Source organism: Aplidium turbinatum, chromosome 10 (assembly GCF_918807975.1).
Source record: "Aplidium turbinatum chromosome 10, kaAplTurb1.1, whole genome shotgun sequence".
NCBI classification, from domain to species: Eukaryota; Metazoa; Chordata; class Ascidiacea; order Aplousobranchia; family Polyclinidae; genus Aplidium; species Aplidium turbinatum.
This window is the reverse complement of record NC_137481.1, coordinates 11,157,401-11,184,690: the sequence shown is the minus strand read 5'-3', so window position 1 is coordinate 11,184,690 and position 27,290 is coordinate 11,157,401. Positions and strand designations below refer to the sequence as shown.

The 27,290-nt window shown below is 37.7% G+C and overlaps 2 protein-coding genes across 2 annotated transcripts; one reads left to right on the top strand and one right to left on the bottom strand.

Annotated features, from left to right (window-relative positions):
• Positions 1 to 189: 189 nt before the first annotated feature.
• On the top strand, positions 190 to 16,757 carry LOC145778711 (uncharacterized). The gene is made up of 5 exons (XM_082590266.1): positions 190 to 304; positions 742 to 850; positions 3,165 to 4,077; positions 4,622 to 4,781; positions 16,396 to 16,757. Exons 1-5 carry the CDS (start codon positions 222 to 224, stop codon positions 16,685 to 16,687), a joined length of 1,557 nt encoding a protein of 518 aa, XP_082446392.1. The 5' UTR covers positions 190 to 221; the 3' UTR covers positions 16,688 to 16,757.
• Positions 16,758 to 17,241: 484 nt separating this feature from the next.
• Positions 17,242 to 23,271, bottom strand: LOC145778014 (obg-like ATPase 1). The gene is made up of 7 exons (XM_082589398.1): positions 23,080 to 23,271; positions 22,340 to 22,450; positions 21,289 to 21,432; positions 20,521 to 20,661; positions 19,581 to 19,718; positions 18,544 to 18,678; positions 17,242 to 17,755 (listed from the first exon to the last, which is right to left on the bottom strand). The coding sequence occupies exons 1-7, from the start codon at positions 23,215 to 23,217 to the stop codon at positions 17,363 to 17,365; spliced, it is 1,200 nt and encodes a 399-aa protein (XP_082445524.1). The 5' UTR covers positions 23,218 to 23,271; the 3' UTR covers positions 17,242 to 17,362.
• Between the last annotated feature and the right edge of the window lie 4,019 nt (positions 23,272 to 27,290).

Sequence of the window (27,290 nt, the reverse complement as noted above, 5' to 3'; positions counted from 1 at the left end):
GACGTTAAAAACTTAGTTGTATGCAGAAAAGTTGCAATATCAAAACAGTTTCCGTGTCTTTTTGAAAAGGGTTTATGGCACTGGTCGAGTAGCGTTGCAGTTGCATGTCCCTTTCTCAATAGCATACGGACGATCAAAGTTTGATTTGTGGTGACTTCTGTTATCGAAAATAACTTAATTATTAGTAGATTTACTTTCTAATAAAATTAAAAGATAACAAAATGCTGTTCAAAAAGGACTCTGAAAGACTTTGCTACATCAACTCTAATGAAAAACTTGTCAAAGATGAGCCCCAACCAAACATGTAAGAAAACTGTATGTTTTAAAGATTTCAATCATGTTTAATACATTATAGGCATACAAAGATAAATTGTGGTTTATTACAGTTAAAATAGCCTACCGCAAAAAATACGGAAATTCAGAAATTAAAATATCATTAATAGATTTAGCTTATAACTTACCAAATAATGGCTGAATGACTGGTACTCTAATGTTTAATGACATTAATGCGACAATAAAAGAGAAGATCAAAAAATTACAATATGTAAATAAAACCTCTTTTGTTTTATTTTTCGCCTTTTTATAAAACTATTTAAAATTTATTGTATGCTGAACTCTTAATTCCTTTTTATCTATTTGTCAAAGAGAATAAGAAAAACAAAAAGTATATCATGATTTTAAATAAAAATCCTTGTATGTTAATGGAGAAATATCATAACTATTGTCTTATTTTGTCATTAGGTGGCGCAAGAAGTATTGTCGTCCGGTCGTTGGTGTTTTCGTCATTGTTGGCCTGCTTGTGTTTTCCGTTTCGATGTGGGCTATTGTGAAATATGTCAACAGGGAAAAGGTAAGAGACGAAGAAATAAAAAAAGAAAATAAGCCAACCTTTCCTACCAACTTACCCAATGAAGTAGGCGAAGCAAAGCTACAGACAATACGATAAATATTTATAATTTATAGACTTACAGAGAGAATGAAAGCTCAGGTTATCAAGCAAACTTTTTCTTTTTTTCTTAATGTTTTGCAACAAACCGTCCCAACAAACCGCCCAAGTCCGCCCCGATAGTTCAGTTGGTTAGAGCGTGACTTCGTGAACGATGAAGCTTCAAGATCAAGCGGCGCTGGTTCGACTGGGGTGTGCGCTTGAGCAACGCATTCTAAGGACTGCTCTCCATTCAGAGGCACATAATGGATGGAATAATTTTCCAGCAACAATCGAAAAACTTCACTCTGTCAATCTCGGTAACCTGCCCTGCGTCAAAAGCCTCTACAAGTATATGCGAAATTACCAAGAATAATTAACCTATCAGAGGCTTTGTCAGTCCAAGGATAAAGATTCAGAAACCAACCAAAATCAAAAACTAAAATTGGTATAATTATTGTGCTGTATAAACTACCTCTGCGAAAGCTCATATCACTGCTCATAGATCTGCAAGTGAATAGTATTTTGATTTAAATTTAGAGTCAATAGCAGATGCAACAGGGTAGGCTACGTGGTTAATTACGCTATGTGCCTCTCCCAAACAAATTGAGAAAAAATATAGAAAATGTTAAATGACTCCGCTGTTTTCAAAAATTCTCACTCGCTTGACTCGTTCAATAATATTTATTAATTTAGTCGCTTGCATAAAGCATTTGTGTGTTCAGCTATGGATTTTAAAGGTAAAAAGTTTTTCTACTTCTTAAAAAGTAAGAAAACTATGCAATATTTACAACTCATTGCTCACTAAACTAGTGAAGACTCAAACGAATCTATCCCAATTGAAATAGCTGCATAGGTTAACTGTGCTTTGTGTAACAAAGGGAAAGTGGAGACAGCTCCGACGAAAGACTATTGCCCAGTGCTGTATTCGTAAAAAAAGAACAGGGTAGGCTATACTGTCAGATTTGCCAAAATGATAAATAATACACAACTTGCAAAATACTAATCTTTATTTTACCATAACATGAATTATCAACATCAAAATTGGACAAGAGGTAGCAAATTGTTTATTTTTCTATGAATACATTCCAAACAACCTGCCGAGAGGAGTCTACATCTTTATCCTCTTTAAAAATTTGGGATCTAGTATCCTTAGCTGATCGGTGGTTTAGCAGCAAGGATCTTACATATTTTTAGCTGTAAATTGAGCCGCAGGTGGTCCATTGCAATTAATAAACATCAAACAGCTCACATTATCAATGAGCAAAGATGCTTTTAAAACTGTGATAATATTGTTCATTAAACTGAAACCACGTTCACATTATTGTTCATTAAACTGAAACCACGTTCACATTCTGCTGTCGAACAAGTTAAACTTGAAATAGCTGTCAATAGAGACTTCAAATTATTGGACACAATTTCAACTTTTTTACTAAAGTCTCTTATTCCTTTGATTGACTGTATTTCATCAATGTCAAAGCTTTTACAAATTTTTCACACCTCTGCTTCTCCATGACGCAAATTTCCTTCTATCATTTTTTCAGGTTGCAAGTCAGCAATATCAACCAGTAGCTGACCATTGTCAGTGTCGGCATTAGTGCAAAGTCTCATTTGCATTCTGCTAACAATGCTCTGAATGAATAGATTCGAGTTGATTGGCACCATTTTAGAATTTTGTATCAGAGGAATATTTCTGAACATTAAATTATCCTTCGCTGCTAAAGCCAACTGTGCTTTTTCTCCCGGATTTTCCTTGAAACTTTCAATAATTAGTATTGTCCTTTTTATAAAAAGTCCGGCTCTAGGTAAAATTCTACTTCGAGACTGAAGTTCAATGGATAACATAGATAATTCTTGCAGAACATCATACATTAGGAATCAGTAAGGATAGCATAGGCACTCTGTTTGGAAAATCTCTACCCTCTGGGTATACTATTAGTTACTCTAGAAAGCAGAGAGTATACTGCGTATACCGCCGTATACCCTCGAATACAGCACTGCTATTGCCTACAAAACTTTGTCAAAAAATAAAAGTGATTAAAACCTTTCCGTGTTAACCTATTAAGCTACAGAATAGCTTACGGGTGAAGTTGGTAAATCATATAGGCTATGTTCATATTTTTAGGAAATAGGCTGTCTTTATTACGGTACTACTCCCTAGATGCTCTGTTGTTCTTAAATGATGTAGGCCTACTTTAATAAACAGACTATCTAATAACACGCAAATTTTCTTATAAAGGTTTATGACCCACAAAGTAATTCTCAATCCAGAAAAGAATCAAACCAATCAAGTAGGCCTACAACCGAAGTCTTTGAAGTTGGTAGTGGTAGCATCAATGCTTCAGAATTTTCCACAACAAATTCAGTAACACCTGTTTCCAATTTGCATCCTAAGATGCTGCCATACGATGCAATAGAACTCTCAGATATTAAACATCACATCAGCAAAATACAGAACAACACATTGTTGAGATTTGCTAAGTTGGAAAACAGCTTGACAGAGCTCACTGGACGTGTTCACACGGCAAGCCAAACAATAAACACACTGACAGAAAACATCACTTTCTTCAAAAGTCAGATAGACGATTTATTTGGATTGTTTCGGTCGATGAGCCTTACCATTGGAAAACAAAACAATACAGCAAATCATGGAAGCGAAGAAAATGACCATCGGCTGTCTCACGTTAACCAAACCCTTTCTCGGCAGTTTTCGACATTAAGGCAAGATATGACCCAGAAACTTCAAAACGGGACATTGAAGCTGAAGCGATTAATAAGCGCAACTCAAGTTAATCTGACCAACGTTTTCAACACAACAATTCATAAACAAATTCAAACCTTGGAAAATAACCTTACCAGCGAAATTTCACTAGTATCAGACAACAGTAGATGGTTTTGCCAAGAGACGTTGAGAAGTGAAATAATCAGACTCCATTCAAACGTCAATGCAACTATTGAAGTTTTGGTCGACAAAGAAGCATCTGACAGAAGAAGAGATGTCTCCAGCATTCAACACTTACTTGACAGTCAACAAGTACAAGTGCGATTGCTACAAAGCAATTCCTCTGATACAAACAACAACCTGCAAGACTTGGAGGAAAGAATAACAATATGCAAAAATACAACAAGTTTGCTTCAAGTTCAAATAGGAAGTAAGTAAATAGCGTAAAGATAAACTTTTAGTTTAGTTAGACTAAAATCTAATCCTGAAGTAGCTTAAAACTTCATTATTTTGGGTTTCTTTTCGAATTAAAACTTCTTTTAAATGTTTTTCATTTCGAATCGTCTTTGAAAGGCTTAACTTTTCATACAACAATTAAAAATTGACGACGTTTTGGTTAAATTTAAAATGGCTTCAATTGGACGGATTTGAAATCAATTTTTTATGTCGAACCCGTCGGTGAAAGGTTAAATAACCAGGCAAGCCTGACTGCTTTTGTACAAATTTGTGAACTGAGGCAGAAAATGCATTAGAAATTTTTAAGAGCAATGTGTCGTGGTCTTTGCTCAATCTGTTTCTGGTGCCGTAGCCTACAACTGTTGAGTTGCTATACGGCTGCTTTCAAAAAACGAGTCAAGTCGTTTGCAGACTATGACTTTTTTGTAGATTTTTTTATGCAAGGGCGGGAAAAGTTTTTAGTGCAGCATTGTGACAATACCAATCTGTTATGTAGCCTACAAAGTATTTTTTTGCAGAGAAAGCCGACGCTGGCTGGATTCAAGCACCAAACGGATACGCATATAAAGTTATCCGTCGGAAAATGAGTTGGTATCAAGGCAGAGATGCATGCCAGGCACAAGGCGGTACTTTGGCTTATGTGGGTCTCAGGAGCAACAGTGGTAGTCAAATGCATGAGTAAGAAAAGTTGTTAACTTCAATGCAGATCACAGCACACGTAGGCTACAATTGCTTGCAGGCATGGCGATCTGTAGGCTACTACTGGCCATCCCAACGTGGCAACAGCCAAATAATGTGGGGGCCTATACGAAATTTCAATTTACCGACTGAGATAAGTGTTACAACATGAAATCAGCAATTTTCATTGCTCAAGTAAAGTTTTTTAGCTTAAAAATTGTAACTACAGTGCCAAAACGTAATTAAGATGTAATATTATTAAATAAGTGGCAAGAAAGCAGGACAATAGCCACATGTTAAGAATACCATGAGAATGAAGATATCAACACAATTAAGGTACACGAAATCAAGAGTAACCAACTTTCAAAATACTCAGTATGTTAAAAAATACGTTTTTTAATCCAGAAGTATTTGTTTTTAGTAATAATTCATGCAAAAACGACTTTTTTACGCCTAATACCTGTTAGTTGTCAAAACTTAATAGGCCCCCACATTGTTTTGCTGTTGCCACGTTGGGAAGGCCAGTAGTATATAGATCGCCATGCTTGCAGGCTAATTCACAATTGTATTACGACTATGGCTGCAGACACAAAATTGTAAATACAATAACGCTGTTCATTTTCTGTTGAGCTAATGAAAGTCTGACATTTCGTGCTCAAATATTTAGCAAATGTGTGTGTTCAAAAAATTTAACAGGGTAAAAACTATTTCTGAAGTCTTACAAATCAAAAATGCATCGTGTTGGCTTGACTTGTAGGTTATGAACTATGTAGCCTATACTTGTACACTGCTTTTATGATAATTAAGCCACAATTTTACGTTTCAAAGACTGCTCTCTGTTTAGCAGGTGGATGGAATAATTCACAGACAATAACACTTCAATATAATAATTATATTATAATCGGCATCTTTTCTCTGTCAATCTCGGTAACCGGACTGCGTTATAGTAGTTTGAAGCCTCCACAAGTAGCCTATGCAAAACTGATAGGATTAAGCTCTCAAAAAAGCTTTCTCAGTCCGAGGATAAAGATCCCTCAATCAATCATTTTACGAAGAAAAATAAAAATAAAGTTTAAAGTATGTGCCCAAATTTCCAGAAAATATGTCCAAGTCTCAAAAGGTTCAAAACTATTTTTGAAATTTTGTAACTGAAGCCATGCACAGTTAAAGCTTAACTTGTATGAGCTTTGCATGTATTTATTCAAGATAAGACTACTTTTATCATAGAACCGTAGCCTACCAGACCAAAACATTTTTGCGGGACATAACAAAAATCTACATTAAAACAGCTACCGGTATCCAATGAGCTGAAGAACATGCACATTTCTAATTGAATATGCTAACTTGAAATGTATGGTATTTCATTCAATAGTGAAGCATAATGTTGAGTACGGTCAGTGCTGTAGGCTATTCGTAAAAAAAGCACAGGGTATACTGCCAGATCTGCCAAAATGATAAATAATACACAACTTGCAAAATAGATCTTTATTCTACTAAGCTTATAACATTAATTATATCAACATCAAAATTGGACGAGAGGTACAAAATTATTTATTTTTCTATGAATAGGCTACATTCCAAACAGCCTGCCGAGAGGAATCTACATCTTTATAAATTCAGGATCTAGTAGTTGTCATTGTCAAGAATCTATAAAGATAGCATAGACAGTGGCGTAACAGCCACTTGGCGGTTCTGGCTCTGCGCCAGGGGCGGCAGGCTGCAAGGGGGCGGCAAAATGAGGCTGCACAGTGCACGAAAAATGAAGTAATGCAAAAATAAATAAAAAGTAAAACAAGAAAAGGATTTACAAAGAGACAGCTAGCACACCTCAAAGCTCAAGATGACAAAGTCGCATTTACGTTACATTGTGATCGATTTCGAGTAATGGGTAGTACCAAATTTAAGTCATAAGTAGAGTAGACAACCGGAAACTGACGTTACCGTCGGCTGCAGCGTGGGTCAGGTGTATGTCGGAAGGCGTACACCGATGCATAGCGCTCAAGTCCGCTTTCCCGCAATGCAGGATAAAGATAAACAAACAAACAAACAATACCATGAATGATGATCGGCTATCAGCTCTATCGATTCTTTCTATAGAAAGAGACTACGTTCAAAAACTTGATTTTGAAGATATTATCGCTGATTTTGCTTCGGCGAAAGCTCGAAAAGTTCAATTTTGAGGCGGCTATTGATCTTTTATTTGCCTAATACATTTGTTGGTTATTTTTTGTCTTTTATTTTTGGCCTTAACGCTAAGACAGTGAGGCTTCTTTCTCAAGCAATATAGAACTTCTGAGACGCGGCACATTATTTGTAATAAAAAGATTGCTTGAACATGAAACTATTTCAAAATTTGCTGCTGTCTACTTAGGGCGGCATTTTCAACGAAAGCCAGGGGCGGCAGCATATGCTCCTACGCCACTGAGCATAGGCACTCTCTTTGGAAAACCAGAGGGTATACTATAGTTGCTCGAAAAAGCAGAGAGTACCCATGCTGCGTATACCCTCGAATACAGCACTGAGTACGGTTGCATAAACAATGAGACCAAAACAGTTTAATTTCAATGAAAGTTATAAAACATGTTGAAATTTTTCGCCCAAATTTTTGCAAAATAAATATTGTCACATTGAAAATTGTGAGAGTGCAGTTTGCACTCCTGCTCATACACTTATGGTTAGATGGTTCTAGTCTAGTCTATTGCCCTATAGTGCAGTCGTGGGAGTTTTTTTTGTGGGAAAATTTTTTTATCAAGCTGATACTTTTCTCAAACCTTCTCCATACTATGCAAATGGCTCAGAAATAAATCCCCATCAATCGGATGATGGGAAACCCCCTTTTTGGCCCTTTTTCCAAATGACGTTACAATCCCTTTATGAAAATTTCAAGTTTTTTAAAATAGGGCATATTATACATTATTTTTTAGCTTTTTTCAAGGGGAACAACTTTTTCTATTAACAAGAACCCTGAAAATGTACAGAAAAAGAGTTATTACCGATTAAGCAAAAGGATAAATCTGTGAATTTCAGGCAAATTTGAAATTATTCGTCACTGTTTGACTTATTCTATATTCGTTAACAAGAATTAAACAAAGTAGGCTAAGCGAAACAAAAATTGAAGCTATCATCATCCTCAAAAACGTCAAAGATGTTGCTTTCCTCCTCGTTTTGTCCCGTTTCATATCTTCATTGTACGAGCATTCCTCTTCTTCGGTACCAACATCGACGTTATGCAAAAGTGAAAAAAAGCCTTCATTCTTAAGTTTTTCGTCTAGTCTCTGGAGTATGTCGTTCATACTAATTATAGTTAGATACGAAAAAGATGTGAAACTATCTTTGTATTTCAAGCATACTTAGGCTGCTATACTATTACATTCAACACCATGACTCCAGATATTGCTGATAATTGCAGAATTCTCATTTTATCTATGGTTGTAGGCCTACGATAAATTCCTAACCGAGCAGCATACAGTAAAGAGGACAGCAAAAAGCTTCACCGGAATTTGGAAAGATCTTGCGATCGAGCAAGCTCTTATGCGCTCAATTAAGTCGTGTGGAGGATTGACGGAAGGAAAAGTATGACAGAAAGTGTTCGACATCTTTGGGTTTTTAGTGTGAGTCACTCGGCAAGTATTCATGAAGCAATGACGCAACTAAGCAAGACTCAGTTTCTATGAAGTACCGGTAGGCTAACCAGCATGAAGAGTTGGGTGCTTTAAGAAAAAAGAGGGATTACGAAGATTGTGAAAAGTTTCTGGCCTGGTTAACAACGAAAAAGCCATTCTTGGTACCAGATGTAAACCTATCTTCTCATTCAAACGGTCTAGTGTCCATCGCTGGAAAAGATGACGTCAATTGTGAACAAGCGGAGCAAATTGGTCAAAATATCCAAAAAGGTTTAGATGGGGTAGCAATTACTAACGCATCAATCAAACGCAAAGATTGATCAAGCCATTAGAATCCTTAATGGAAGTAAACAAAACAAAAAGTGGTGCAAGTGGTATTAGTTCGAAAGTCATGTTCAATAGGATGATTGCTGTTGCTGGAGTTGACTTCAGAGCCAATGTCGATGTTCAAGGAAGGCATGATGAGAAAGCCTGACAAACCCTCCCTTCGAAAAATTCTTTTGCCTGGTTCTTTGTCGCATGCCTTAGAGGAAATCAGCAAGCAACTTCTATTATCGACGGTGGTGCATTAGGCCTACTACATAAAGTTCGCTGGAAAAAAGGAATGAAGTTTTCGGAAGTTTGAAATTCTGTGAAATATATCCAAAACCATTATACCCAAGGGCCATGCTGTTGTTGTTTTTGATGGCTATGATGACGAAAGTACTAAAAGTCACGAGCACTTGCGCCGAAATTCCGTTCCACAGAGCACGTTTGTCAAAATTGATCCGAGCAATTCACTTCCTTTTACTCAAGATCGCTACCTCAGCTGCATCGAAACCAAGGCTGAATTCATCAAGTTTGTTTCTACCCTTCTGAGACAATCCGAAGTTGAAGTTCACAACTGCTCTGATGATTTTACAATAACATCTACATTGAAAATAACTGATCTACACAATGAATATTGAAACACGAAATGCACAAGAATGAAACTGCAAAGCAGAGGAGAAAGGCACATCACATTACGCGAGGCAAAATGCTCTGATGATGCTGACGGTTCCATTGTAGCGAAATCCCTTGATTATGCTTCTCTTCGAAAAGGTCCAGTAAATGTCATTGCTGATGATACTGATGTAGATATTATGTTACTGCATCATTGGAAGACTGACACTCATGATGATGTTTACTTCGTCCAGGAGCGCTTCAACAAAGCCTAGAGCATCAAAGAAGCCAACCCAAGTATTAAAGATATCAAAGAAGATCTTCTTTTCCTCCATGCATGGTCAGGATGCGACACAACGTTATCGATATTTGGAAAAGGGAAAAGAAGTTTGCGAAAATCAGAAACGCTGAAAGAGAATTCTGCAATTATCAGCAATGTCTGGAGTTCCCAAAACGAGGTCGGAGAAGCCTCTATAACTGCATTCAAGATCTGGTATGGTGGCAATGAAGATTCAACGCTTACTAAACTCAGGTATGTATTTTTACACAGGGATTAGCCTATATAATAATGTTTACGCTTTTAAGATATTGTCCAATTCTAGATACCCTGTATGTAATATTTATCTTTGTTTACTTCCATGGGCTACGTCTTTAGAATTTAAATTCAATGTTTGTGAATGGGGATGGAGAAACAATAGCAACAACGAACTAGTCCCAATAATGACGGATATACCTATAGCACCACAAGCATTGACCAAAGTAATTAGATGCAGATGTAAGAAATCAACGAAAAATCCATGTGGAACGAAAACTTGCACCTGTCGCAATTATGGAATGGCATGTGTTTCTTCGTGTGGTGAATGTCATGGTGTTGAATGTAATAGTATAGTAGCCTAAGTATGCTTGAAATACAAAGATAGTTTCACATCTTTTTTGCAGTGGTGGGCACTAGTTACTTTGAAAGTAACTGAGTTACAGTTACAGTTACTTCGCTCAAAAAGTAACTAGTTTCAGTTACAGTTACCGTTTTTTAAAAAGTAACTAGTTACAGTTACAGTTACTAGTTACAGTTACTTTTCAAAGAAAATGGATGTATATGAGTACTGATCTACAACTATTCTTCTTTCTATGAAGTACAAGATGAAAAATACATGATAAAGGGCAAGATGATACTTTGTTCGTAGCTGTTGCCTAACTGCAAAACAGCGACCACTCTGCTAGCTGTCCACATACTATAATGCTTCTAAGAATCCATAATCTAACCCCAAAACCAAAACGTCCGCCAACCGAATAGAAAACAATAAAAAATTGAAAAAAACGGCATGCACAGGACACTCCGTGATAAGCAATAGAGCGTGTCAATATTTTTATACGGGTATCTAAAATGAACGAAGAGTCACAACATCAATTTCTTTTCAGAAACATCAATATTTCAAAATTAATGTTGATCGCTAAGTCCAGCTTGCTTTGGTTCCAAAATATCCTTTCCAAGGAAGAGCAGTCTTGCAAGAGCAGCACTGGAGGGGATAGGGGTATTGTATGGTTTGGTTTTTGAATGGTTTTTGTATCTTTATCCTCGGACTGACAAAGCCTTGATAGGTTATTCCTGGTACTTGTTCGCATACTTGTAGAGGCTCTTGACGCAGGGCCGGTTACCGAGATTGGCAGAGTGAAGTTTTCCGATTGTTGAAGTGTTGTTGCGGAGAAATTATTCCATTCACTAGGTGCCGCTGAATGGAGAGCAGTCCTGAAATGCGTTGCTCAAGCGCACACCCCGAGAGTCGAACCAGCGCCGCGTGATCTTGAGCCCGACGCGTAACCACTGAGCTAACAGGGCGGACGCAAGAACAAACGCCTCATGGCTTCATCATGGGCGGATCCAGAGGGGGGCGATTGGGGCGATCGCCACCCCTAAAACCTAAGAAAGTAGCTTTATTCTTCATTTATATATATACGATTTGGAAAACAACATATCGAAAGCAATGCTGAATAAGTCTTTCGCCATGTGCAAAAGTTAGGTTAGGCTATAAGGTAGGCTATAATAATAACATAGTATAAGGCTATTATTTCGTCGCAGAGTCTAATTACCGAACGAAATTACTAAAATTTAAAAAGTTTCTAAACTTTTTGTCAGCACTGTAGTGTAGAGCATAGCGATAAATCCCTTAGCTTAGATAAGTTAGTTGACAGAGCAGGTTATTGGCAACTTTGACGGTCAGACGTGGAACTAAAACCATTGGAATTCTACCTTGAATTTGCATCTAGAAACAGCAAAGCTCAATTTTTTTCGATGAGACTTTAGCATCTCGACACCTAACATCATTGCTACCAAGAAATTGCTCAAGTATCGACCCGATAGCATTGACAAAAGTCATTTTCAATGCCTACAACGGCTTGTTACGTCATATATAGCCTATAGTGTAGAATCAGTGGAATCTGCTCAAGGTTCAGAGATCCAACTGTGGAAGGAGAAGTGGGAAAATAAAACTGTTCCAGCGACTGCTGCAGTCTTACCGATGACTGCGGAAGAAGCTTTACAACAGTGTGATGAAAATGTGTACACAATCGTACACTCTCTTCCAGGGCCGGATTAAGGGTTTATGGGGCCCTGGGCCGAGATGAAAGTGGGGGCCCTTATCAAGTGACATTTTTCGCTAAAAATTAATGGTGGAGTGGGGCTACGACACGGGCCCAGTTGCATGTATCTGTGGCACCGAGCCCCGAACAGCGGACCAGTGGCGCAGCCAAAATTTTGGGGGGGCCAAATATTTGATGATTTGAAGAGAACAACAAAGTGTTTGATTTAAAGCCATCGCCACTTGATGTGCAGTGGCGTATCCTGGTGGGTTGAAGCAATAAAAGTGGTAGTGGGGTTAGAGCGTGCCGAAGGCACGCGTATTCTAGGGGGGTCCGGGGGCATGCTCCCCCGGAAAATTTTTGAAAAATTACACTCAAACAATGGATTATAGCGCTTTCTGAAAACACTTTTAGGGTAATATTTGTATGAAATTTATTAGCAGATAAACAGCTATTAACTTATAAAGGTAGCTCTTACACACGAACGGGCAAAAACTGCAGCTAAAATTAGAGAACACTAAAACTCAGCTACACAAAAACTCAATAACCACACAAAAACCCAACAGAGTAAGCCATTCTGAAATTGCTTCCACAAATTAGTTCAAAGAAACGTAAATCGCGTAAATTTTGCGCGATTTACGATTTGTAAAATTTATTGGTGTCTTTCTGTGTGTCTAAACTCTAAAACAAGTCCTTGGGGGTGTTAATAGCCAGATGTCTTGGAAAACGATATAAATTTCTACAAACTTTATTATATTTTCAGCAAAGCGCTCAACTTTAGAATCCAAACTTGGAAAATTTGGGGAGGGGCATGGCCTCTTTCGCCTTCCTGGCTACGCCTATACAACGGATCACCTTCTTGTTTGCCCTCGGCTTGCCACCCGGTGCAGTAGGTGGGACCTGTCAGTGTATAACTCCGTTGCGGAAGAATGTGTCAATCTGTGGTGTATCAACGAACTTTAGAAGACTCGATAGAAGAAGAACTGCATCATTATTCATATCTAACTGACCATCTTGTATCAGATAATGTCTTCAAAACAGGCAAACCATCTAGGAATTTTAGATGGACTTGCCAACGATAAGTAGATGAGACGAGCCATGAGTAAAGGCTTTGCAACAATTCAAAAAGCTCAGCGGCAGAACGGCATGTTTCTACTGGACATTTAGGCTATCGATTAAATTAAGTGAATGTGCTGTGCAAGGGACATAATGAGCTACACTACATTTCTCGCGCAGAAGAGCTTGAAGACCGTTATACTTGCCACTCATATTGGAAGCATTATCATAACTTTGACCCGTAATCCGTACCATTTTCGGATATAAAAGTATCACATAAATATGTTTTTTTGTTAAAAAAATGAAGAAAAATTGTATAACTGGGGTTTGGCAGGGGTGCTGCAGCACTGCAGCACATATGGGTGAGCCGCCCTTTCTTGTTTGAGATGCACATTTAAGCAGTAATCTCCAGTTGTGCAACTAAAAAAATTAGTAGATTTTTTTCTTTGAAGTGGGGGCCCCCAAAAGTGGGGGCCCTGGGCTTCAGCCCAGTCCGCCCCCCCCTTAATCCGGCACTGCTCTCTTCTAAAAATGCTATTAACCTTGCCAGTCAACGCAGCATCAGCCGAAAGAAGCTTTTCATCTCTTCGGTCGTTGAAAACCTGGCTGAGAAACAACATCGGCGAGGAAAGACTAAATGGATTGGCCTTACTATACCAGCATCGGGACATTTTAATTGACACAGACTCCGTGATAAATCGATTTGCCAACAGTAGAAACCGCAAACTTGACTTTGTGTTGTAGTCAAAATACGACACCTGTTAGTATTACCGTACCGGCAAAGTAGCTTTTTATTTTCGATTTATTTGTGAAGTCCAGAAATAGTTGTTTCTGTTATTGTTAGTTTCTTTTTTGTCTGGTGCAGCGACCGTGCATAACACGTTTTCAGGAGGACTATATCTTTTGGTCGTCATTTAATTATGTTTAGCTGCCATTCTATTGTACAAATTGTAGTGTTTCGCTGGTCCAAAATAAAAATTTACAATCGATACCTAGCCTATAGTGGCGATTCTACGGGGGGTGGAGCATAACCCAGTGTTTTGACCTGGCCCCCACTTTTGTTGCTCATTATGTTGAATGTATGCATAACCTTTCCTCATTGCTCTTTGTAACAATTCAAAACTTGTTAGAGGAATAAAACCTCGAAGTTATACAGTAAGTCTATAACAACCTCAATGTCTGTATCAGTATTGGGAAGACAGAATTACCTGTTATTATCTTTCCGAGGTCAATTTTTAAATTGCCATGAAACAATCAAGAGTGAAACCTTCAGTCTCAACTATAAATGCGGCTAGATAGCTCAGGCTTCAACTTGACATGGCAAGGGCATATCAGCTTTTCATCCCTCCGTTTGTTAAACAACAGCATTGTTGAAGGTTTTTTTAAGTTGTAGAATTTCAATTTCTCATAATTTGTGTTCGAAATGCTCTCAGAACGCATCAAATTTGATCTAAATTTTCTAGGGGAGACCCCCGTCGTTGTTTGTGCCTGGCTGATCACTTGCCTATGACATCGCCCCCTCTAAAGTGAATACCTGGATCCGCCCCTGGGCTTCATTGGGGAATGCATCAGACGCAACTGCCTTTGTTGGGTTACGTTCAAAAAATTCATTTAAAATTTTTGCGGCACTAACTTCCTTTTTTTTGTGTTTTCAAATAACAGAGCAAAAAAGTCATCTGTTGCATGCCTGTCAACATCAGTGTCGCTGTTGCTTGCTGCATCGTCGATGTTGAATTTGCTGTGGTTCTGTAATAGGTTAACAATTTAGGGATGTAGAGGCGTCTTAATTTCTTCACCCTTGTAAAGCCAAGAAAGTCGGAATTGTGGGTGAAAAGCAGCAGCTAACTGGCAGTCACTATCATCAAAAACATGGCCAAATCTGTTTTCCAAAGATTTCAACAATCGGGTTGTAATGGCAGGCAGACAGCCACCTTGTCGCTGTTTCGAAGTTCTTGTAGTCTTTTCCTCGTCATGCCCATATATGCCTTCTCTTCTGATTGCAGAATGTCCAGATATTGGCATATTGGTGGCATTACCAGTGGGGTTTGTTTCAGTCTCTGATACTTTAGACAAAAACTAATCCATATTGACTTTCCACTACTGACTACCGCGTCTACCTGTGTTCAAAGCTATATAACCACAATCTACAAAAAAAGAATCGCTTTACAAAAAAGGAGCAGCTGAAATTTCTAAAAACAGACAGCTTAGTGGGGGAACAAACAACGGATTGTGGCGTCACAGACATCAATCCGTATAGAACACTGCAAAATCCTACCTCGCAGTTTACGCGGCCTCCTTTCTGTCGCTGGTACACCGCAAAATCCTATCTCGCAGTTTACACAGCTCCTTTCTGTACACAACCTCGCTTCTTGTCGCCAAATGCCTATAATCTCTTCCAAACAAATAATTTGACCACTACAAAAAAAACTGCCATAAACTGAAAAACAAACGACCAATTTCTGTTTGGGAAATCAAGTAACTGTAACTAGTAGCTGTTGAAAAACGATAAAATAGTAGCTAGTTACCGCTTATCGTTACTTTTTCAAAAAAGTAACGAAGTTACAGTTACAGTTACTCAAAAAGTAACTAGTTATGTAACTAGTTACTTTTTTAACTAGTTACTGCCCACCTCTGCTTTTTTGTATCTAAGTAATAATTACTATGAACGACATAGCCTACTCCAGAGACTAGACGAAAAACTTAAGAATGAAGACTTTTTTCACTTTTGCATAACGTCGATGTTGGTACCGAAGAAAAGGAATTCTCGTACAATGAAGATATGAAACGGGACAAGACGAGGAGGAAAGCAACATCTTTGACGTTTTTGATGATGATGATAGATTCAGTTTATGTTTCGCTTACTTTGTTTAATTCTTGTTATAGAATAAGTCAAACAGTGACGAATAATTTCAAATTTGCCTGAAATTCACAGATTTATCCTTTTGCTTAATCGGTAATAACTCTTTTTCTGTACATTTTCAGGGTTCTTGTTAATAGAAAAAGTTGTTCCCCTTGAAAAAAGCTAAAAAATGATGTATAATATGTCCTATTTTGAAAAACCTGAAATTTTCATAAAGGGATTGTAACGTTATTTGGAAAAAGGGTCCAAAAGGGGGTTTCCCATCATCCGATTGATGGGGATTTTTTTCTGAGCCATCTGCATAATATGGGGAAGGTTTGAGAAAAGTATCAGCTTGATAAAAAAAATTTCCCACAAATACCACTTTTTAAGTTCCCACGACTGCACTACTATGCCTATTGTAGGCTACAGTATAATGAATAATAATTCCTCCATGAAAGAGACAGCATGTAGCCTATGTCAGACGCCTAGGCTACAGTGTTTCCCATATCATTCTTTTTAGCATATAGGTACGCCTAGTTTTTTGTTTGATGTAACAGATTATTCCCTCTCCGCTACGTAACCTCGTCTTTTTCAGCTACATTGTTCGAAACGTTGTGGCACCAATCGGCGCAACAGTGACGTACAGTCCCCTGAGACCTCCAGTGAATGTGTGGTTTGGACTGAACGATATCGACGCAGAATTTATGTGGAGATGGCTTGATGGCAGAACATTACAACCTAGCGAGAGTCACTGGTTGCATCGCAAGCCATACCACGTGCATTTGGACTGCGCAGAGTTGCAAATATCGCAAGGCACCTGGAAGGATTACAGATGCTCAGAATCTCAAACAAACTACGCCTTGTGCGAAAAAAAGGTTGTAAGTTAAAGTGTACTTTAAATCGTGCTTAGGCTAATGCGAAAGCTTCAACGAATTCATTAAAAAAATGTAAACGCACGACGCAAAATAATAAATCACTTTTAAAAATGGAACTGATTGTCATTTGGTTAGCGAGGGGCATATTAGCAAAAGGATAATTTGGGCCCGGTTCCAGTAAGATTCTTTTGCCCGTAAAGGAGAGACTTTTGGACCCAGGTGCGAAATAATTCTAGAGGCCCATAACCTTTCTCAGGGGCCAGAGAACTTCAAGAAACTAACGCGTATTCTTTTGATACACTGCGTTTTTCTTTGACCCCTGAGAAAAGGCTACGGGCCCCTAAAATTATTTCAGACTCGGGTTCAAAAGTCCCTCCTTGACTCCCCCTGTCAGTGATCCTCAAACTTTTTTTTAGTGACAAATTTTTGGAGCAATAGCCTTACCATCAAACCTATGGCAACGGCTGAACCAAGTATTGGAAAAAATTCCAAGCTAAGTGTAGAAACTACATTCTACAACCTTATCAACGATGAGTATGGCGACAAGGGTGGGGGACATGCACTCGTAAACGCTTGTTTTTGTATTTGGCATGACTTCTCGAAAAAAGAGCAGCAGCAACAATGCAGCACTACTTGCACGTAGTTAAATTTTAAAATTGCAGTAATCCGCTTGCAGAACTACGAACATCACTTCTTTTTAGGCTGGGATGGAGTGTTGAATTTGAAGAAAATGATATCTCCATCTTCTACGATGTAATTTCTTCCTTGCTGCCTATATTTTCCAGCAGCCTTGACTGCGGCTTCAGAGCCGAGCTCCTTAAAGTCACTAAACTTTTGGACTTCAGCCATGATGAAACCTTTTTCAAAATCGCCGTGAATACGACCAGCAGCTTGTGGTGCAAGAGAACCGCGCTTGATCGTCCAGGCCTTCACTTCGTCTGCACCAGCAGTGAAAAAGTATTGAAGGCCGAGGCATTTGAACCCTGTTACAATGATCTTGTCCAGGGCGGAAGTAACTTCACCGTTATGTTGTTCCTTCAAGAATGCTTCCCTTTCAGCATCATCTGCCATTTCTAATAACTACACAAAAAACAGTATAACAAAATTAGTTACTAGTTCACTAAAAACGTTAACAGCCTGTTTCACCTCAGTAGGGTCATCAGAAGAAACTTATTCAAATAGAAAAAAAGATATTATATGTTAAACTTGCACACATATACAAAACAAACTTTATCGAAGTACGTTTTTATAATGCGCTCTTCTGCGGATGTTGAAATAAGTAAAGCAGTAAAAAAGCCTGCTCAGCCAGATGCAAGTTTATTGCTGTTTCGCAGGGTCTTACAAATATTCGTATTGTAAGTTATATATTTTAACATTACGGGCAAGCGTATCTTTAAGAGTTTGATAAAACTACGCACGCAGTATAGTTCTTTCACTATATTCTGAGAAAATTGGAGAAATAAAATTGACGATTTTCTAAATTTTAAGTTGTAACGGACAACGTATTTGTAGGCTAATCTGTAGGTCGCTGTACTGTAGCAGTTTTGACTGTTTTGACGGGAAGACACTTTAAACATACGACAACTTTCCCTATGAACCAGCTAACTGCAGCATTGTGACCCTTCTAGCACTCAGCCAGAGAGTTGATTCTTTCTTTGAACTTTGTTTGGTAATTCCAGAAGTAAAAAAATAACGGCAGGGGTGACAATTGAACCCACGTCATCAAAATGACTACCTCCAAAACCCTAATGCTCAAACCGCTACACCAATCTGCCCTTCACTATAAAAAATGCTTCGAAGAGTTCACGTGCCTACTGCAGCGACCAACAGAATACAAACACGGTGACGGAGAAAAAATAATTATTCACCTTGAGTTCAAAGCTTCCTGAAAACGGGATCAGAACCGCGTTTGGGTCGTTTTCGTTCACCCAGTTTTTGATCTTCATGAGCCATTTATTCTTTTTGCGAATGTAATCTTTCTCGCTCAAGTTGACAAGGTAGATCTAAAAATAGAAATCGGACGGGGTAAAACTTTTACGCAAAATACAGAGAAATAAAAGCAGGATTCCCAGGGCAGTAAATCAGTCCACTTTTTACATGGATTCAACGTCTGCACAGTGGCGTAGCCAGAAAAAAAATTGAGAAGGGGGCCAAATATTTGATAAATTGAAGAGAATGACAAAGTGTTTGATTTAAGACATCGCCACGTGAAGTGCAGTGGCGTATCCTGGTGGGTTGAGCAAGGGAGGCAATAAAAGTAGTGGGGGGTTAGAGCGTGCCGAAGGCACGCGTATTCTAAGGGGTCCGGGGGCATGAACCCCCCCGGAAAATTTTTGCAAAATTACACTCAAATAATGGATTATAGCGCTTTCTGGAAACACTTTTAGGGTAATATTTGTATGAAATTTATTAGCAGATAAACAGCTATTAGCTTATTAAAGGTAGCTCTTATACACGAGCGGGCAAAAACTGCAGCTAAAATTAGAGAACACCAAAAACTCAAAAACTACACAAAAACCCAACAGAGTAAGCAATTCTGAAATTGCTTCTACAGATTAAAAGAAGCGTAAATCGCGTAAACTTTGTGCGATTTACGATTTGCAAAATTTACTGGTATCTTTCTGTGTGTCTAAAACAAGTCCTGGGGAGTGTTAATAACCAGATGTCTTGGAAAACGATACAAATTTTCTAACGATACAAATTTCTACAAATTTTATTATATTTTCAACAAAGGGCTCAACTTCGGAATCCAAACTTTGAAAATTTGGGGGGCCATGGCCCCTTTCGCCATCCATCCCCTGGCTACGCCAATGCGTCTACAGACGTTGAAATTGAAACAATGTAAACAGAAGACTGATTTGTTGACAGGACAGAACGCTATAGCCTAGACAATTAGACATGGTACCTGCGGTTTCGAAGTGAGAAACAAGTGCTCATTCAACACCTCGATCTCTTTCGTTCCCCACTCTCCATATCGCACCGGCTTCTTTTCGTCAACCAGGAGAGTTTTAATCTTGCTTAAAGTATCGAATTCCAACTTATACTGCAATGCAACGTTGTTTCAACGTATTTGAGTCCTGTCAATAGCTTGTTAAACGTTCTTTCTTAGAACAAAGCAGTGTGAAAGATTTGATTGCACGACTTTAAGAGGCGCATCTGTTTTCAATAAGAGCATCTACAATCTACAATAATATACTGTATAAACTGTAAAAGTCAGGTCAGTGTTTCTTATGTTGAACTTATTATATGGTTGGTTTACGGTATGATACTGGGGGCATTGCTGGTCTTCAAAGAAACGTTATGAGCAAGATTTTAAACAAGGATTAGCGCAGACATCAAGTCAGTTATCTGGAGTAAAACATTCATCAAATTAAATCAGCCAGATTGAATAACCTTTAGCAAATTAGGCTCAACATGTGAGTGCATTTGCTTTTTATTACAACGTCATCAATTCCGTAAAGACACAAGAGCGTTAAAAACGTATGAACGTTAAACACTTTAATTTTACCCATGATCATGTGTGTACACTGGACAGGCTTAATTTTCGCTGCTTTAATAAAAATTTAAAAAATGACATTTGAAGCAGTTGAGAACAGCAAACTGAATTCTGGTACAAGATACCAAGATGTTCAATCAACGCAAAAGTCACTGATCGCTGGTAAAACCTTCCCGACTTCATTAATTCGCTCTAGCGTTTCAATGTTTTTCTTTGGTGATGTCTTGACCAATTACAAAAATAAACCCATTGAAACAGATATTATGTGAGGACAAAGTACTATTTTGTGAGTTACATAATTAGCAGCTGATCAAAGTCTCTCTAATTAAAAACGATCATCAGCATTTACCTTTTTTTCACCTCCTCTAGAATAAACCTTTTCTAAATCGGTAAGTCGTTTGGTGAGATGTTCAACATCTTTCAAGCGAAGCTCCTCTTGAATGATCTCTAGATCTCTCACAGGGTTGACATCACCTTCTACGTGAACCACCTTTGCATAAAAAAAACTTTGATATTAATTTTAAATTCAAAAAATCGTTGCATCAAAATTCAAACCATATAGAAATGAACATAGCAAATTTGAAAAAGCTAGTAGCAAACAGGAAAAACATTTCTTATTCATATGATAAAGCTGTGGTAGAAAGTATGCTTTGTTGTACTAAAGACATATAAAACTGAAAAAGGCTAATGGACTTAGCATACCGTACATATTGTTGGGCTGTTATTTTGTTGACGGGAAAAAATATACGGACACACTGTAACGTCAATAAAATAAACTTCCAGACAGTTTTAACACATCGCTGTGTCCTCAGTCAATCAGTCATCTGGTGTAGTCATAGATACATCTGCAGTCTGCACTATATTTTTTATATTATTAATGTTATGTTAGTAGATTTTTTCGCATAAACAAAGTAATAAAAAAATTGTTAAGTCCATTGATGTTACTCAGATTTTTATACATGGCCGAACGAACTAAATAAAGTTAAAAAAAATGCGGTGTATTTTACCTACAGCACTGTAAACTAGTACCTTTCCCCAAGCTACAAAAACTATATTATTTATATTTGTATCTATTAAATAATAGTTTCACTCTGTTTTTAAAAAACAAGAAGGTAACCTCAGAATCATCAAATGCTCTTGTCATGTGAAATATGGCATCACAACTGCTGATGTGAGAGAGAAATGCATTGCCGAGTCCTTGTCCTTCGTTGGCACCTTTCACTAAACCGGCAATATCCACTACAGACAAGAATGCTGGAACCTGCATATTAAGTAAAAATTGTTACCAAAAAAACAAAAAGCAGCATTTCAAAAATAAATTACAAATCGTTTCAAAAGCTTTTTTTCTGAGTCTCCTACAAGTCAGCAGTTGTGAACTGAGCAAGCGATAACTGAGCAAGTGACAACTGAGCTAGCAACATTTCAGCAAGTGGCTGAAGTTAGTAATGATGAAATTGAGTAAGCAACAACTTAGCAAGCCATAACTTGGCATGTCACAAGTCAGCAAATTCAGTTTGGCAAGCGATGACCAAGCAAGTCCGACGTAAGCACGTAAATCTCATTTGCTGACTTGGCAGTAGCTGAAGTGTAACTACTGAGTTGAAGCACTTGCTGAGTTGTCGCATGCTGCATGGTCCGACAACATTTTTTTCTCTGACTATACTGCTCTCAGGTAAGAATTGGATGGTAGGGTGATGACCATGAAGTTGATCATGATGATGATGACCTTTAAAAACCAGTAATGGATTAATGCAGTAAACCAGTAAAAACATGTAATGCAAATTTCACAATTTCACAAGGCTTTCACAATCAATTCTCCCCCAATGTGATGACTTGAGGAACTACCATGATATATTATTATAAAAGTATAAAGACTTAACCCAACCTATTTAATTGCAGCATAAACTACATATGTGCCAGTGCTGTTTTTAAACTATTTTGCTAATTGAAGCAATGCTTGTATTTAAAAAAACAGAGCAAGTTGCATTTGGTTGTTCTCCCAACCACTGAAAATCATATACTTTGGATAGCCACTAAAATTAAGATATACAAGCAACTTTAAAAACAAAAATCAATAAACACAAAGAGGAATTTTTAACCACTTCAAGTATGCAAAAACAACTTTTCTTAAACACAAGAAAAACATCTATTCAACACCTGGCAGCTACCTTGCTTGCAGGTTTATGATATTGACATAAATACGCCCATCTATCATCTGGCACTGGTACTCTGCTTTCATTGGGGTCAATTGTACAAAATGGAAAATTTTCAGCAGAAGCCTGTGAGATACAAAAAATAAAAAGAGATTTTTGCATTCTAATCCAGTCAGGGAAAACAATGCAACAATTTTAAGCTTTAATGTGCAGTTTGTTGATGTAAATAAAACCTTAACTTGATTTAGCTATCGGTTAATTTTCTTTAGCCGACTTATATCAAATCAGATCAAGCACCACCCTAACCTGAATTGTTCTTGCATCAAAACAGTTAAGAGCTATAAGCTCAGAATGCAAATTTAAAATGCTTTTGAATTAAAACCTTTTAAAGAATAAAGTTAGAAATAGGACATTAAAAGAATTGTGACAAAACTACAGCTGATATCACAAAATTTACCAGTCTCTCCTAATTTTATGCACAAAATAATATGACACGTCCAACTAGCTAGTACTATTTCATGTCAGTACATTTATTGAGTACCGTTAAGGAATTATTTAGTTAGCTACTCACCGTTATTTATTTAGTGATAGTTTTAGGTAATGCTATCATACGTTTACTTTTTAAGCAATAATGATGCTTAACAGTAGTAGAGCCAAATGCATATGCCATAAATAGGACTCTGCTGATTCTCCATGCACATTTAATAAAATAAATACCGTACTATTTAATGTTATTGTGATTATAGAGAACTTACTTGACTTTTAGTCAACACATTAAAAAAAGTAGACTTTCCAACGTTAGGTAAACCAACAATTCCAATTTTTAAAGATGTGCCCAAACGACCAAGTATTAATGGTGGTTTTTCTACTTCTTTTTTCTTTTTGGGTGGCATGTCAGACACTCAAAACCAACTTATGTTAGCTTAACCACACAAGAAAACCTCTAATGAGCTAACCAACATTTAAAGAAAAAGGACGTGAATAAGCTGTATTTCCCATGACTTTCACAATCAATTTTTCATCAACCAAACAAGTAAGGAGATCTGGCAGATGGCTCAGCAATTAATCCTTAGTCTATTGAACGCTACCCGTAGATTCCTCAATGAAAAAAACACCAACAAGGCCAAGCAATAATGGCTCAAACATCAGCATTGACAGTTCAGAATCAAACTTTTTATACATCTCTACAGTAGGGAGGGCCGTCAATGCACTTTTTTTGTCAAATCACTTAGCAACTCGGCTCAGATAGGAGGCTTAGGTCACGAACAAATAATCTGAAAACCTTTTTTAGATCGGGCCGCGGGAAGACGCCGCACAAAAAAAATCAATATCATCCAAATAAAAAAAGAAAAGAAAATTTTCCAAAAAAAAAAAAGTAGGCCTATATAATTAAAAAAATAAAAAATACACAAAACAGCAGTTCGCGTCAGAATAAATTCATGTCTACTATCATGGTCGATGACTTTATCGCTCACTTCGGTGGCGAGTTTGGCTGCGCGCTCAACTGCTTGTGTGCAGCATGGAAAACTGTCAATCGATGTAGGAACATCAGTCTCGACGAAAAGCTCTGTGAGCTGTTGGATGCTAAAATCGCGTAGAATTGATGGCTCAGTGAGTTTCTGCTGACTCCACCGGATCAACGAGTATGTTGTCATTATTTGCATTCAATCAATCAACGTAAAATACGACTTGTAGGCTACCACTAGCACTATTACGAATTACTGTCCTGAATACCTGTAATAAATTGCGAATTGTGTTTTACATATCTCTTCACTTCACTATTATGATTATATGTTTCATTGAAACAGAACCCAATTATGGTACTTGCTTCAGTCAGTAGGGTAACACCCTACCTGTTCTGCCTTCACTGAGCACTGATACTTATCTGATACCTGTGTCGTCCATATACCCTGACTTCACTTTTTATAGGCCCTATAGGCTGCTAAGTAGCTTACTTACTTACATACCGTGCCTTCATCTTTTATATAGGCTACCAAGAAACCGACTTACGTGCATATCATGCCTTCGCCTTTTATATAGGCTACCAAATAGCCTACGTACTTGCATAGGCTACCCTGTCATCACCTTTTATATACGCTACCAAGTACTTAAGCTACTTGCATACCATGCCTTCACCATTTATATAGGCCACCAAGTGGCCTACTTATTTACATACCATGCCTTCACCTTTTAAACAGGCTACTAAGTAGCCTACTTGCATACCATGCCTTTACCATTTATATAGGCTGCTACCAAGTAGCCTACTTACTTACATACCATGCCTTCACCATTTATATAGGGTATCAAGAAGCCTACTTACTTGCATAACATGCCTTCACCTTTTATGTAGGCTACCAAGCAGCCTACTTACTTGCATACCCTGCCATCACCTTTTATGTAGGCTACCGTACTTGTATACCCTGCCTTCATCATTTATATAGGCTACCAAGTAGCCTACTTACTTGCATACCATGCCTTCACCTTTTATGTAGGCTATCAAGTAGCCTACTTACTTACATACCCTGCCATCACCTTTTATGTAGGCTATCAAGTAGCCTACTTACTTACATACCATACCTTCATCTTTTTTATAGGCTGCCAAGAGCCTAGTTACTTGCATACCAAACCTTCACCTTTTATATAGGCTACCAAGTAGGCTACTTAGGCTACTTGTATACCCTGCCTTCACCATTTATATAGGCTACCAAGTAGCCTACTTGCATGTTTAACTGTATGATGATTGATAAATCAACCATGTTTGATGGGTGTGCGGCGTATACGCCACTGCAATATCCAGGGCTGCCATCGGCATGGACCCCAAAATAACGACAACAGAAAAAATAAATTTTCATACAAAATAAAACAAACGTTTTTGAACAAATCTCAGCATTTATACGAGCCATTATATATCACATGCCATATTGTTTGCCAGAAACAATGTGTTCCAGCAACTCATTGTTCGTGAAAAAATACTATGTGCATCTCACGACAACTCAGGTCTAGGTTTACTTTTACTGTAGTAGGGATTTGGCTGTCATTCCACTAAGTTTATTCACTAATTGTTGAAAATAAGACAAAATAAGGACTCAAATCAAAAAGAAGGACATTTCCTAGCAATAAGGACAGTAATATTTTCTAAGATAGAGTTCTTCAAAAGGACAAATCTTAGAATTAAGGACGGTATGGCAACTCTTGCAATATCCCTGGAATGGGGTGATTTACCGATTAGGTCCGTGTTGTGCGCCGTCTTCCTGGCGTTCAATTAAAAAATGGTTTTCGATTTCGCCATTTACTCGACAAACCTCCTAAGAAACTCGAGTTGCTAAGCGATCTGTTTCTGACGGCCCTCCCTACTCTACAGTCTACTTTCACTAGGCTATTGCAAGAGGCATGAAAATATAAGAACCAGCATTTTTCAGGATGTAAACCAGAGTTGAATCAATTGTAACAGATTATTTACATGACAATATATGCTATTAAAATTTTTAATTAAATTACAAATCCATTGTTCCAAAATTTTCAAATTACAATTACTTGCAAATGCAATTAATTATAGTTGCAATTACAAAGAATATATGTTTTAATATCAATAGCCTAGCCTATTCATGTTCATAGATGATTTTTTACAGTTTGATTTCATCAAAGACAAGTAGAATTGCATTGATGAAGATTACGTTACAACATAGAAGTTCCTTTTGAACTCTCAGTATATTTTGAACACAGAAGTTTGCTTAATAACAATCTATTGTATATACCTAACTAAATTTAAACAAACCTTGCAATGTAATCTGGAAAGAAATGAACTGGTATCATCAAACAAGCAGAATTTGACTAATAGTGTTCAAGTAAAAGTATTGACTTTAACAAAGCCACAACCAATTGCAGTAGTAATAAAATCAAAGATTCTAGAACTGTTCGGCCATACTAAAAGATCAAAATATGGAGTCAGAAAAATAAGCCTACTTCTAGAAATCCCTGATGGAAGGTTAGGTCAACGGAAAAAGAAAACAAGGCAGACCACCAAGACGATGTGACGGTATGACAACATCCAGGCATGGACCGGACTAAATTTGGCAACATTGAGCTCTAGATCAAAACTTAAATGTGACTCATGTTGAAGTGCAGTCTGCTTTAGGCAGAGATGGCGACTAAATATACTGTATGGTTAAAGGCTTTTTAAACAATGAGTTTATCAATACAAAAAAATTCATTATCACTTGGTGGTGTTAGGAAGACATTAAAGTAATATCCTAATCATCAGAAGTCCAAATCCAATATTGTATTGTATGCAAATGTATTGTTCTCAGCTATGGTGTAATTATACAACTTGTACTGTACTTTAAATCGCATACGACTTGCTTACAACGACTCCTACAAAATTATTCACAATTTGTCATGATACGATAGTGCTAGAGTGTATAATATCAGGTACAGAACGACACTTTAACTTTGGATGCTCTATTTAGAAAAAATTGCTAGTATTGTAGAACGCTCCAAAAAATCTATAAATCCACTGGGTCTGCTACTATTCGGTGAGCCCGATTCGGTGAGTTCCTAACCTCTAACCCAACCCCAAACCCCTAACCCTAAAACGGCAATGATAATTAGGCTATGGTACCCAATAATTTAAAAAAAAAAAATGAAAAAATCCCCCGTAAAGGGGTCGGGCTCACCGAATCAGACTCACCGAATCGGACTTACCGAATTGGACTCACCGAAACGGGCCATTCCGAAATCCACTTATGTTTTTTGATGGCAGTGGCTATTTGACCGGCTTCGGTCTTTTAATCTGAAACACTATTTGATCAGTCATGACGTACCGGTATTCTTTCTTTTTTTCTCTTTGAAAGCAAAAGACGAGAGGAGAAGAAAAAAGTGCCTATATAACTTCTAAATTCAACAATTTTATTCAATTGACTCAGTGGCGCATACGATGTTTCTTGGGCTGGTGTTCCCGAGGGAATGA

Coding starts and splice junctions, on each gene's coding strand:
- LOC145778711 (XM_082590266.1), top strand. CDS start 222: ATGCTGTTCAAAAAGGACTCTGAAAGACTTTGCTACATCAACTCTAAT. Junction 305..741: donor GATGAGCCCCAACCAAACAT/GTAAGAAAACTG, acceptor TTTTGTCATTAG/GTGGCGCAAGAAGTATTGTC. Junction 4,782..16,395: donor AGTGGTAGTCAAATGCATGA/GTAAGAAAAGTT, acceptor CGTCTTTTTCAG/CTACATTGTTCGAAACGTTG.
- LOC145778014 (XM_082589398.1), bottom strand. CDS start 23,217: ATGCCACCCAAAAAGAAAAAAGAAGTAGAAAAACCACCATTAATACTT. Junction 22,451..23,079: donor ATGTGTTGACTAAAAGTCAA/GTAAGTTCTCTA, acceptor TGTATCTCACAG/GCTTCTGCTGAAAATTTTCC. Junction 21,433..22,339: donor ATCATAAACCTGCAAGCAAG/GTAGCTGCCAGG, acceptor CTTAATATGCAG/GTTCCAGCATTCTTGTCTGT.